At 39.1% G+C, this 13493-nt stretch overlaps 1 protein-coding gene across 1 annotated transcript in view; it reads left to right on the forward strand.

The window, feature by feature from the left end:
• LOC128405981 (craniofacial development protein 2-like) overlaps positions 1–6372 on the forward strand; it is a 61128-nt gene extending 54756 nt beyond the window's left edge. The window contains exon 2 of the mRNA XM_053373035.1: positions 6255–6372. Within this exon, the coding sequence (XP_053229010.1) occupies positions 6255–6372 (118 nt within the window). The remainder of the gene's footprint in view (positions 1–6254) is intronic.
• The last annotated feature ends 7121 nt before the right edge of the window (positions 6373–13493 follow it).

Here is a 13493-nt window from a genome sequence, read left to right on the forward strand (position 1 = left end):
CTGTCCTCTGGGGTGTTAGCCACCCCTCCCAGTTTGGTGTCATCTGCAAATTTGATCAGGATGCCCTTGAGTCCATCATCCAAGTCGTTGATAAAGATGTTGAATAAGACTGGGCCCAAGACAGAACCCTGTGGCACCCCACTAGTCACTCTTCTCCAGGATGAAGAGGAACCATTGATGAGCACCCTTTGGGTTCGGTCAGTCAGCCAGTTACAAATCCACTGAGTGGTAGCATAGTCAAGACCGCATTTTACCAGCTTCTTTACAAGAATATCATGGGGCACCTTGTCAAATGCCTTGCTGAAATCAAGGTAGGCTACATCCACTGCGTTCCCTTCATCTACCAGGCTTGTAATTCTGTCAAAAAACGAGATCAGGTTAGTCTGACATGACTTATTTTTCAGAAATCCATGCTGACTATTGGTGATCACAGCATTCCTTTCCAGGTGCTCACAGACTGTTTGCTTAATGATCTGCTCCAGAATCTTCCCTGGTATTGATGTCAGACTGACTGGGCGGTAATTATTTGGGTCCTCTCTTTTCCCCTTTTTGAAAATAGGGACAACATTTGCCCTCCTCCAGTCTGCCGGGACTTCGCCTGTTCTCCAGGAATTCTCAAAGATGACTGCCAGTGGTTCTGAAATCACATCTGCCAGTTCTTTTAATACTCTTGGATGCAGTTCATCTGGCCCTGGAGACTTGAATACATCTAGACTAGCCAAGTATTCTTGTACTATCTCCTTAGTTATTCTGGGCTGTGTTTCCTCTGCTGAATCATTTGCTCCAAATTCTTCAGGTCGGGCATTGTTTTCTTTATCGGAGAAGACTGAGGCAAAGAAGGCATTGAGGAGTTCAGCCCTTTCTGTGTCCCCTGTTTGCATTTCACCATCTTCTCCTCTGAGTGACCCAGTATGTTGTGCTTTCTGAATTTCTGAGGGGATATTTACTGAAGTGCTCCATAGGCAGTACCAGTGAGCACAGTGGTGCACACAGGCACCATGTTGGCTACCCACAAGGCATATATATATATATACACACAGCTGCAATAAAAATTATTCAACCCCCATTGCAAATTGGGTTTATTATCAAAATTTACAGACTTTCAGCTGTTTGCAATCAGCAAATCAAACAAAAGAAATTGAAATCGTTCAACACAACAAATGCTTAAAGTGATTCCCCCAAATTCAGCTGAAAATGCAACAAGCTGGGTTTTTTCTTTCAATTACATCCTCCACGGGTCTTGTCTTTGTCTTTGGCGATCACTTGTAGCCGAGTAAGATTGTCTTCCATAAACACAGTTTTAACAGTTTCCTTAAGTGGAAAGTTTTTCATTTATTAAAAAAGGAACAATTGGACATAATCTGCTTGCAGGAAACACATGTGATTAGGCTGCACAGAAAAGTGCTAATCAATAAAAAACTAGGCCAAGAATTTATCTCATCAGACAAGGTTAAAAAGAGAGGAGTGGCAATTTATGTAAAAGAAAGCCTATCACCAAAGTTTCTTTTTAAAGATGAACAAGGAAGAATCTTGGCAATTGAAATCCAAACACAAGGAGAGAAATTTTTGATTTTAGGAATTTATGCACCAAATGAGGGGAAATCAGAGTTTTATAAGAAACTGCATGAGACATTGATGGACTTTATGGACTATAACAATATTATCATGATGGGAGACATGAATGGAGTGGTGTCTACGAATATGGATAAAGCACAAAGACAGACCATAACGAAAGAGGGCAGACTACCAAAAACTTTTTTCGAACTGACTGACAATATGGATTTGATTGATATTTGGAGGACTAAAAATCCCCTAGGTAGAGAGGGAACATTCTTTTCTGAAGCCAAAATGACATGGACAAGGATCGACCAAATTTGGACAACTAGAGGCCTGGCACCTAAGATAAAAAAGGTGGAAATCTGCCCAAAAACCTGCTCCGACCATAATGCGGTAAAGATGGAAATGAAACTAACACCCATCGGTTCCTTCAGATGGAGGATGAATGACACCTTACTAAGAAACCAAGATATTGTAAGGAAGGCCCAAAAGACTCTGAAAGACTATTTTGAAATAAATATGAGAACCACGGTTGAAAAAAGAACAATTTGGGACGCAAGCAAAGCGGTTATGAGAGGGTTCCTGATTCAACAGAATGCAATAAAAAAGAGATCTCAAAACGAGAAAAAAGGGAAAATTTTGGAGAAAATAAAACAAGGGGAGAAGAAGTTAAGAGCTAAACCAAACTCAAAAGAGATCTTAAGAGAGATTAAGTTATATCAGGTGCAATATATGAAATTGATTAATGAGGAAGTAGAATGGAAAATTAAACAAATGAGACAAAAGACTTTTGAGTCAGCCAATAAATGTGGGAAATTATTGGCGTGGCAATTGAAAAAAAGACAGAAGTTAAATACGATTACAAACCTTGAGATCGACGGAAAAAATATACAGAACCCGGAGGAGATTAGAAGGTGCTTTCAGAGATACTTCAAACAACTTTACATGCAAGAAAGAAACTGAGATAGACCAATTTTTAAGAACCAATGGATTACAAAAAATATCTCCAGAAAATAAATTAGTATTGAATCAGCAAATTACAGAACAAGAAATTGAAGGTGCCATTCAGAATATGCAATTGGGCAAATCTCCAGGACCGGATGGACTAACCTCCAAATATTATAGAACTTTGAAAGACTTTTTAATTCAACCATTAAAGGAGGTGTGCAATGAGATTTTGGAAGGGAAAAGGGCGCCTGAATCGTGGAAAGAAGCATACATCACATTGATACCTAAGACAGAAGCTGAAAAGACACAACTAAAGAACTACCGTCCCATCTCCCTTTTGAATGTGGATTATAAAATCTTCGCAGACATTTTAGCAAGCAGACTTAAAAAAGTATTAGTGGAAGTAATACATAAGGACCAGGCAGGCTTTCTCCCAGGCAGACATTTATCTGATAATACAAGGAATATAATTGACATTTTGGAGTTGCTGCAAAGGAATATCAATACGAAAGCTGTTTTAGTTTTTATTGATGCGGAGAAAGCCTTTGATAACATTTCTTGGAGTTTTATGAAGAAAAATTTGAAAGGGATGGGAGTGGGACAGGGGTTCGAAAATGGTATAGGAGCAATATATTCAGAACAAAAAGCAAAATTGATTGTAAACAATGTGGTGACTGAAGATTTTATGATAGAAAAAGGAACACGTCAGGGTTGCCCTATCTCTCCATTATTATTTATCTCGGTCCTGGAGGTGCTGTTAAATATGATCAGAGGGGACCGGTTTGTTAAAGGAATTCAGGTCGGAGCCAAACAATATAAATTGAAAGCTTTTGCAGATGATTTGGTCCTAACTCTACAGGAGCCGGAATCTAGTATGAAAAGAGCTTTGGAACTGATTAAAGAATTTGGTCATGTGGCGGGATTTAGATTAAACAGGGTAAAAACTAAAGTATTAGAGAAGAATTTAACTCCAATGGAAAAGGATAGGTTTCAGAATGAAACAGGTTTAACGGTGGTTAAGAAAGTGAAATACCTAGGGATTAATATGACTGCGAAAAATTTGAACTTATTTAAAGAGAACTATGAGAAATGTTGGTCAGAAGTTAAAAAAGACTTAGAAATTTGGTCTAATTTGAAGCTTTCCTTGTTGGGTCGAATCGCAGCTATAAAAATGAATGTATTGCCAAAAATGTTACTTTTTGTTTCAATCCTTGCAAATTCTGGATAAGATGGACTGTTTCAAGAAGTGGCAGAGAGATATCTCTAGATTTGTCTGGCAGGGCAAGAAACCTAGAATAAAGTTTAAAATTTTAACTGATGTAAAAGAAAGAGGTGGATTTGCCCTGCCAGACCTTAAATTGTATTATGAATCAGCAGCATTCTGCTGGTTGAAAGACTGGCTGCTTCTTGAGAACACGGACATTTTGGATTTAGAAGGTTTCAACAATGTTTTTGGGTGGCATGCATATCTGTGGTACGACAAGGTTAAAGCTCATAAGGCATTTAAAAACCATATTGTCAGGAAATCTCTGTTTAACGTCTGGATAAGATATAAAGATTTGCTGGAAAGCAAAACCCCAAGGTGGTTGTCACCTATGGAAGCTAAGGCTCAGAAAAAGCTCAATATGGAGGCCAAATGGCCAAAATATTGGGAAATTCTGGAACAAGAAGGTGACAGATTGAAACTGCAGAGTTTTGAAAAATTAAAAGACAAAGTGTGAGATTGGCTTCATTATTATCAAATAAGAGAGGCCTATAATTTGGACAGAAAAATTGGCTTCCAGGTGGAGAAATCAAAATTGGAAACAGAACTGTTAGAACCAAAAACTAAGATTTTGTCAAAGATGTATAACTTGCTGTTGAAATGGAACACGCAGGATGAAACGGTTAAATCAGCAATGATTAAATGGGCGCAGGATCTAGGTCATAACATTATGTTTGCTGACTGGGAGCAGTTGTGGACCACCGGTATGAAGTTTACGGCATGTATTGCCTTAAAGGAGAATATTATGAAAATGATTTACAGGTGGTACATGACCCCAGTCAAGCTTGCAAAAATTTATCACCTGCCTGACAACAAGTGTTGGAAATGTAAAGAAGCTGAGGGAACATTCTTTCACCTTTGGTGGACATGCCCAAGGGTTAAGGCTTACTGGGAAATGATATATAATGAACTCAAGAAGGTATTTAAAAGTACCTTTCCTAAGAAACCAGAGGCCTTTCTTTTGGGCATAGTTGGCCAATGGGTGCCAAAGAAAGAGAGAACATTTTTTATGTATGCAACAACAGCAGCAAGAATACTTCTTGCCAAGTACTGGAAGACACAAGATTTACCCACCTTGGAGGAATGGCAGACGCAAGTGATCGACTACATGGAGATGGCTGAAATGACTGGCAGAATCCGTGATCAGGGAGAAGATTTGATTGAACAGGACTGGAAAAAGTTTAAGGACTATTTACAGAAATATTGTAAAATCTTGGAGTGTTAATATGTTGTGGGAAGTGAAGTTGACAGGGTTTGTGTGACTTGGTTAAAGGTAAATTAAAAGAAGAATGTCAAAAAGGATAAGGGGTTATGAACAGAACATTATTATGTCATAGTATATAAGAGGAGATATGGATTAAAATAAATCGAAAATCGGGACATAATAATTAGAAGAATGTAAAATTAAGTATGGTTTAATAAGGTTTTGAATTTGCTGAATTGGATTAGAATAAAGAGGAACACAAAAAAGGGGGATGTGAGGAGGTCAAGACAGAGGGGTATGGAACTTTGTAAATTTAAGAAAAAGGGTTTTTTCTCTATTTTTCTTTTTTTTCCTTTTTTTGCTATATATTTTTGTTTTTCTGTTGTATTTGTTTTTTATGTGAACTTTATGAATGGAAAGGATACATTTTGAAATGATGAATCTTTTGTTTTGTAAAATCTTAATAAAAATTTATTAAAAAAAAAAAACAGTTTCCTTAAGTGACTGTGGAGACCAATTCCACACAATTCTGATGGAATCTTTCGAGGTGTTGGAGTTGTCATTTATAAGCGGTCCATGTTCCACAAGTATACAGTAAGGTTGGTAGTACAATAGCTTTGTAAACAAGCATTTTGGTTTCCCTGCAAATGTCCTGGTCCTCAAACACTCTGCACTTCAATTAGGAGACAGCCGCACTCGCAGAGCTCGGGTGATGCTGGATTTTGACATAAATGTCTGCCCTTGTGACCAACATTTTCCAACATTACACCATTGAGTTGGATTTGTGGTGCTGCAGAGGGGTTGTTTTGTGCTTGTTGGTTGTAAAGGCTTGGCTCTCCCACAGAAGCGAGACACCGGTCGTAATTATCTCAGGTTTATTGCTCAAACATATAAATCACTCTGGAGCTCCTTCACTCCATGTCTGACTCCATGTTCGCAGTTGCCGAGTCTAAACTCCGCCCCTTCCTCTTCTTCCAACAGAGGAAAAAACCCTTTCGCTTCCACTCTTTTCCCCTCCTCTCACTGACCTTTTCACACCTTCGAGTTTTTGGGCTGGCTATTCCTGGCCCCTCTCCATCTGTTTCTGAGCTAAGAATGATATTTTGTGTATCTCTGCTCTGGCTCCCCCTTCCTTGGTCACTATGCTCAGGGATCAGATTACCATTGCTATCTGCTGCCTGCTCTCTGTTCTCTGAAGCCATGCCGCTAGGCTGCCCCTCCTCCCTCTCACATTCCAGCTCACATTCCAGTGTCCTTATCTCTCTTTGTTCTCATTCCCAGCCTCTGTCAGCTCCAGAATGAAGCTGACATTGGTGTGGGCTTCCGGTTTAGCACGGGCATCAAGGAGAAGCGCGGAACGACCGCTCTGGTAATTCCGAGCAGCGCGGGGTTTTTTTAGAGGTCTGTAAGGTCTCTACAGACCTCAAAACCTCAAGGGGGATACCTTGGGGGACGGAGCACCCAGTGGCGCCCAGACGTGCTCTCCTGCTTCTCGGGTTTTTAAGTTAGAATCCGAGGATGGGATAGAGCTGCGGGCGCGAAGGGGAAGCACCTCGGACCTCGCGCTGTGCAGTCTCAGGCTTCTGATGGAAAGTGCTAAACTTCCACGAGAAAACTGAATTCCAAGAAACAAGATATATTTAAAATCTGACTATTGGAAGGAATTCAAGGAATTTGGTCAGCTGAGGGACGTAAAAAGGGAGTCTGTCCCGGCCGCGGTGTTAAGATGGCGCAGAGAACAAAGACATGAGAATGAAGAAGGAAGTGAAAGTTTCCTGCTGAGTAAGTGTAAGCTGAAAGTCCTCAGAGGCAGTGCACTGAGGCAAGTATCATTTTACAACACTGGAAGAGAGATAAGAGCTTAAAAGGAACTTTGTTTCTCCTCTTCTTTTGCGAAGATTTGGTGACTTGGCTGGAGAAACAGTAACGTGTTGAACCTCAGCCCAGAGATTTAGATACTTTGTATAAATCCTTGTTACAGCTAAGGGGAGAAGTTGGCAACATCGGAAGGGACTGACAAAGGAAAGTGGAGCAGCTAGAGATTTAAAGTGCTGCAGGAATACTTATGTTTTTCTACTTTCCTTTGACTAAATGGGTACAGAAGAGGCTTGAAAATTGAAAATAAATTGTGAATATTCTCATATCCCCACTGGAGTACAAAGGGAGGAAGGAAGATTAACTGGGGAAAACACTTTATATTTAAATACTCTGTGAGGATTAAGCCTTCAAGTGGCTAGAAAATTAACGTCCTGGCTCCCTGATTGGATTACAGTTATATTTGGATTTATTTGGATTTATATGGATTTGTATGGATTTTTATTTGGAATTATATGCTGAATTGAGCCCACAAGAGGAGGAAGAAAAGAAGAGGACAGAAGAGGACCCTCAAACTGAAACAGTATCTGAGTTATTACCAGATGGTCAATCTATTCTGGATTAAACATTTAGGATTGAGTTTATAAATGATGAAAGTTTAGAAGGGGACATTTAAATTGTGATACCATCTGGGACAATGTCTATATATTTTTGTGCCATTTCCTGTTTCTCTCCTCTTTCTTTTTTTTGAAATAATATTTGATATAATAATAATAATAATAATAATAATAATAATAATAATAATAATAATTTATTATTTATACCCTGCCCATCTGGCTGGGCCTCCCCAGCCACTCTCGGCGGCTTCCATAGAAACCAAAAATACACTAAAATATCACACGTTAAAAACTTCCCTGAACAGGGCTGCCTTAAGATGTCTTCTGAATGTCAGGTAGTTGCTTATCACTTTGACATCTGCTGGAAGGGCGTTCCACAGGGCGGGCGCCACTACCGAAGAAGGCCCTCTGCCTGGTTCCCTGTAGCTTTGCTTCTCGCAATGAGGGAACTGCCAGAAGGCCCTCGGCGCTGGACCTCAGCGTCCGGGCAGAACGATGGGGGTGGAGACGCTCCTTCAGGTATACTGGACCGAGGCCGTTTAGGGCTTTAAAGGTCAGCACCAGCACTTTGAATTGTGCTCGGAAACGTACTGGGAGCCAGTTGATATATGTTTAAAGGGTTGAATTTTGAATCGTGTGGTTAAGACAAGAACTAAAAATCACTGTGAAGAGAAGGGAAAGAAGGACCCCTAGAGGCCATTGTTTAAACTATAATTGGTGACAAATACGATTTCTAGCTCTCTGGTGTAACTGCTCCCCCTAGTGGTGAAAGTATATAACATTGAGTTATTTTGTTTAAAAATGTCAGGGAAAAATGGGGGGGAAATTGGAGGAACTCCAGGTGACCGAAGACAGTCAAAACAGGAAGAAATTAAGGATTTGGATATCCTTTGGCTAAAAATAAAGGAAGAATTTAAACAAAATGAACAACACATGGAGGAAAAATTTGGCAGAAGTGAAAGAAACCCTGGATAAGAAAATGGAGGGAGTGGTGGGGGAATTGTCAAGTAAAATCAAAGATTTAATGGTTAGATCTAAAACAACAGAAGAGCTAGCGAAACAAACTCAGAAGGAAGTTAAGGAAAATAGAAAAGAGACAGATAGAATTAAAGAGGAACTGGTAGAGGTTAGTAGAGTACAAGAACAGATCTGGGACAACATGGCTCTGATGATGTGGCAGAAACAGAAAAATTTAAAATTTAGAGGGGTAGTAGAAGAAGCAAATGAAGATATTAAAACAAAAATGATTAAAGAACTGGCAAGATGGATGGATAGATATGAAGGAAGAAGAAATTGAGTATACAATTGAGAATGTGTTTAGAATTAAGGTGAGATTGGTAAAAGCCAAAACCAAAAGACTACCTGGAGATTGTCTGATGATTTTTAATTCGTTAGAGATGAGAAATGCAATTCTGAGAATGAGTTACAATAACAAGTTATTAATTGATATTTAAAGAGGTTCCTATTAGATTTCTACGAAAAAGAGACGGGTACAAACAATTGGTGACTTTACTGAAGAAAAATTGAATCCAACATAGGTAGGAGTTCCCTGAAGGAATCTCTTTTTACTACAAAGATAAAAGATATAGATTAACAGACCCACAAGAGGTAAAGAAATTCTCCAGAAGATATGAGAAAGAATTAGGTAAGATGGAAGGAAGCCTTGCTGGGCCCAGATCTACCGGAGCAGACCTCTACGTTGAAGAGGAAAACAAAAAGAAGAAAAAGAAAGAAAGAAACAAAGAAGAGGAGGAGGAAGAAGAAGAAGAAGAGGGAGAGCAAGGAGAAGCAGAAGAGAAGGAAGAGGAAGAAGAAGAGGACGAAGAGGACACTAACAAACCCACCCAAATTTAACTTTCTCTCTCTGTAACAAAATTATTAAGGAAATGACGTTGAAATTGATAACTTGGAATATTCATGGGTTTAACGAAAAATCTAAACGAAATAAAGTTGGACATGTTTTGGGAAAAAAGAATGTTGATGTAATCTGTTTACAGGAAACTCACGTTGCTAAAAAACAGACATATTTTGATTAATATAAGACTGGGTAGAGAGTTTGTAACTTCTGATGTTAACAAAAAAAGAGGGGTGGTGCTATATATAAAGGAGAGATTAGATCCTAAATTGATCTCTAAAGATGAGGAGGGGAGAGTGATTGTGGTACAAATAACATTGCAGGGTGAGAAGATAATTCTTGTGGGAATATATGCTCCTAATGGAAATAAAGCGGAATTTTTTAAAAGACTAGAGGAAAGACTGATGGAATTTATGGATCAGAAGATAATTCTGATGGGAGACTGTAACGGAGTGGTAATGCTGGCAATGGACAGAATGCCAAAGAAAGAAAACATAAATGAGGGTAAACTCCCTAAGACTTTCTTTGAATTGGTTGAAAATTTTGGTTTAACAGATATTTGGAGGTGGAAATACCCAATTACAAAACAGTTCACTTTTTTCTCGGAGCCCCACCAAAGCTCAAGCCGGATAGATTATGTTTGGGTATCTAAAGAATTAGTCTCTAGAGTAAACAAAATTGAGATTACCCCACAAACTCTACCTGCTTATAACGCAATCTATTTGGAATTAAAAGGTAAAGAACAATCCTCTTTTAGATGGAGGATGAATCATACATTGTTTGAGAACCCAAAAATAGTAGAGAAAGTGAAAGAGACAATAAAGGAATATTTTGACTGGAACCTACATAGAGAAACTAGTTTGGATACTGTGTGGGACGCGAGTAAAGCAGTCATGAGAGGTTCCTAATTCAGCAAAACAGCCATAAAAAAAAAGAAAGAGAAAGGAAAAAAGAGGAAGTTCAACTCATGGAAAATGAGAAAAAATTGGCAACAAAACCAAAAGATGAACAAACTAAACAGATTATTAAAATGTTACAAACTCAGTATTCCATGCTGGTGAACCAAGAAGTGGAATGGAAATTAAAACTAATGAGACAGAAATACTTTGAATCAGCAAACAAAACTGGGAAGCATGGCAGCTAAGAAAGCGTCGAAGTCAAAATATAATCATCAAAATCAGGATAGGGGAACAGCTGACGGAAGACCCAAAAGAAATAAGAAGAGCCTTTCAAGGATTTTATAAGGAGCTTTACAGGAAAGAAAAAGAAGATATAAAAAAGATAGAAAGATACTTGGAAATACATAAAGGGAAACAGATTTCACCAGAAGAAAGAGAACAACTAAATGCCCCAATAACAAACCAGGAAATCCAAAGGTCAGTAAAGAAGATGAAACAAGGCAAAGCCCCAGGACCGGATGGGCTCACCACTAAGTATTACAAATCACTTAGCGAACAGCTGATACCGGTTCTAGGGGAAGTAATGAATGCTATTTTACAAGGAAAAGGAAAAATACCGAACTCCTGGAAGGAGGCATATATAACGTTGATCCCCAAACAAGACACAGACCATCAGAGTGTCAAAAACTTTAGACCAATATCATTGTTAAACAATGATTATAAACTTTTTGCGGATATTATGGCCAACAGATTGAAGACAATACTAAATGAATTAACTCATAAAGACCAAGGAGGTTTCCTACCAGGCAGGCAATTAAAAGATAATGTGAGACATATCATTAATATATTGGAATACCTGGAGGTAAGAAATGATAAGCCAGCCGTACTAATGTTCATCGATGCTGAAAAAGCATTTGATAATGTATCTTGGTCATTTATGAAGAAGAGTATGGAGAAGATGGGGATCTGTGGCACCTTCTTAAGAGGAATTGAGGCAATTTACTCGGAGCAGAAAGCGAAATTAATTGTGAATAACACCTTGACAGATTCATTTGATATTACAAATTATAGTGTTAGAAGCATACAAATTATATTATAGTGTTAGAAGCATTAGTAAATTGCCTGAGAGGAACATCAGAGATAAAAGGGGTCACAATAGGTGCCAAGGAATTTCAACTTAAGGCCTACACAGATGATCTGGTATTAACCCTAGAAGAACCCCAAGAAAGTGTTAAAATAGCATTGGAAGAAATGGGAAAATTTGGACAATTGGCAGGATTTAAATTGAATAAGACAAAGATGAAAATGTTGGGCAAAAATTTGGGAAAGAGCGAGGTAGAAAGGTTGGAACAAGAAAGTGAAATTAAGGTGGTCAAAAAAGTAAAATATTTGGGAATTTGGATGACGGCAAAGGTATAAACCTATTTAATGATAATTACCAACAAGTGTGGAAGAAGATTAAAAGAGATTTAGAAATATGGGATAGTTTAAAGCTGTCAATGAGTGGAAGAATGTCAGCGATTAAAATGAATTTACTACCGAAAATGTTATTTTTGTTCCAAACGATCCCGATAATTAGAGGTCTAAGACAATTCAAAGAATGGCAAAAGACTCTCTCACGCTTCATATGGCAAGGGAGAAGACCAAGAATTAAATTTAAAATATTGACGGACAGGAAGGAAAGAGGGGGGTTCTCAGTACCTGACTTGAAACTTTATTATGAAGTGGCTTGTTTATGCTGGATAAAGGATTGGATAACCCTGGAAAACCCAGACTTGTTAGACCTGGAGGGACACAATAATAGATATGGGTGGCACTCCTACCTCTGGTATGGTAAAGCAAAAGTGCATGGAGGGTTTACAAACCATGTGATATGGGGTGCTCTTTTTGAAGTTTGGGACAGAAATAAGAACTTGCTGGAAAGGAAAACACTGTGGTGGGTGTCACCAATTGATATGTTAACGGTCAAAAAACTGAACATGGAAAGGAGAGGAGGAGATTCTGATGAAATCTGAGAAAGGTTGGAAATTGAAGCCCTATAATTGTATTGCAGAAAAATTGACAGGATGGTTGCAATACCATCAAGTCAACGATGTTCTTAAAGATGATAAAAAATTAGGATTTGAAGATAAAAAAATCGAAATTCCAAACAGATATTATAGAAAGTAAGCTCAAACCACTCTTGAAAATGTACAATGTTTTATTAGAATGGAACAGAAAAGATGAATTCATAAAAGAGGGCGTGACAAAATGGGCTATTGACTTGGGACGTAACATAGACTATGATGCATGGGCTAAACTTTGGAATGAGAATCTAAAATTTAAATATACTTTTCCAAAAAAGCCGGAAGAATTTTTGCTAGGCTTGGTGGGAGAAGACATTAAGAAGACAGACCAAAGATTATATCTGCATGCAACAACAGCAGCCAGAGTTTTGATAGCCCAAAAGTGGAAGTTACAGGAGCTTCCGACTGTAAGGGAATGGCAGATAAAGCTGGTCAAATACGCTGAAATGACAAAATTGACACACAGCATTCGCAATCAGGAGGAGACGAAGCACCAAAAAGAATGGAGTAAATTTATGGTTTATATAAGCGAGAACTGTAGAAATAGAAAACGTTGGCAGGATTGAATTAAATCTTATGTCGGACTTCCGGGTTGGTGCCTCCGGTAATGGCGAATATTCCTCTGATCGGGAGGAATTTGCCCCGTGGGAATTTGGGTCTGTACCGCCACGGCGAAGGCGGAGACCCGTAAAAATCACAGGCGGGAGAAGCCTGTGAGTGTGGGATTCAGCGGGCACCTTTTGTGCCTCCCCTACTCGCGGGGAAACCCGGTTTCGGGGATCCGGAGCGACATGGGGTGAGCGGCGCGGTGTTTCGAATCGTCTGCTTCTTCCACGGAGCGAAGCCGCATAGCTGTTGCCGGAGAGCACTGACTTTTTCCTGTGGACAATTTGACTCCAAAGTAATTACCCGTGAGTAGAGCTGAAGTGGAGATTTGGATTTTTAAACGTTTAATTTGGCATCAAAACGGGGAGGTTCAATACAGGAAGTCCGCCTCCCCCTTTTGTAAATAGACTGAGGCAATGAGGCTGCAAGCTGAAGTCTTGGAAAGCCCTTTGTAAAAGACTAAAATTCCATCGGCAACGAACATTAAACCCCCCCTTGGAGACAGGAGAAGAGGGGGGAAAGTGGTGGACTGAATATGCCTGTAGGAGAGAGTGAAGAGAGTTAAAATACCGCCGCTCTGACCCTGGAAACGGGCTGCAAGCAGGATTGATGTCTTTTGGAATGTTCATTGACAGCGTTTAGAACGTTCATTGACAGGTAGC

The sequence above is a fragment of the Podarcis raffonei genome, chromosome W (genome assembly GCF_027172205.1).
Source record: "Podarcis raffonei isolate rPodRaf1 chromosome W, rPodRaf1.pri, whole genome shotgun sequence".
In the NCBI taxonomy this organism is placed as follows: Eukaryota; Metazoa; Chordata; class Lepidosauria; order Squamata; family Lacertidae; genus Podarcis; species Podarcis raffonei.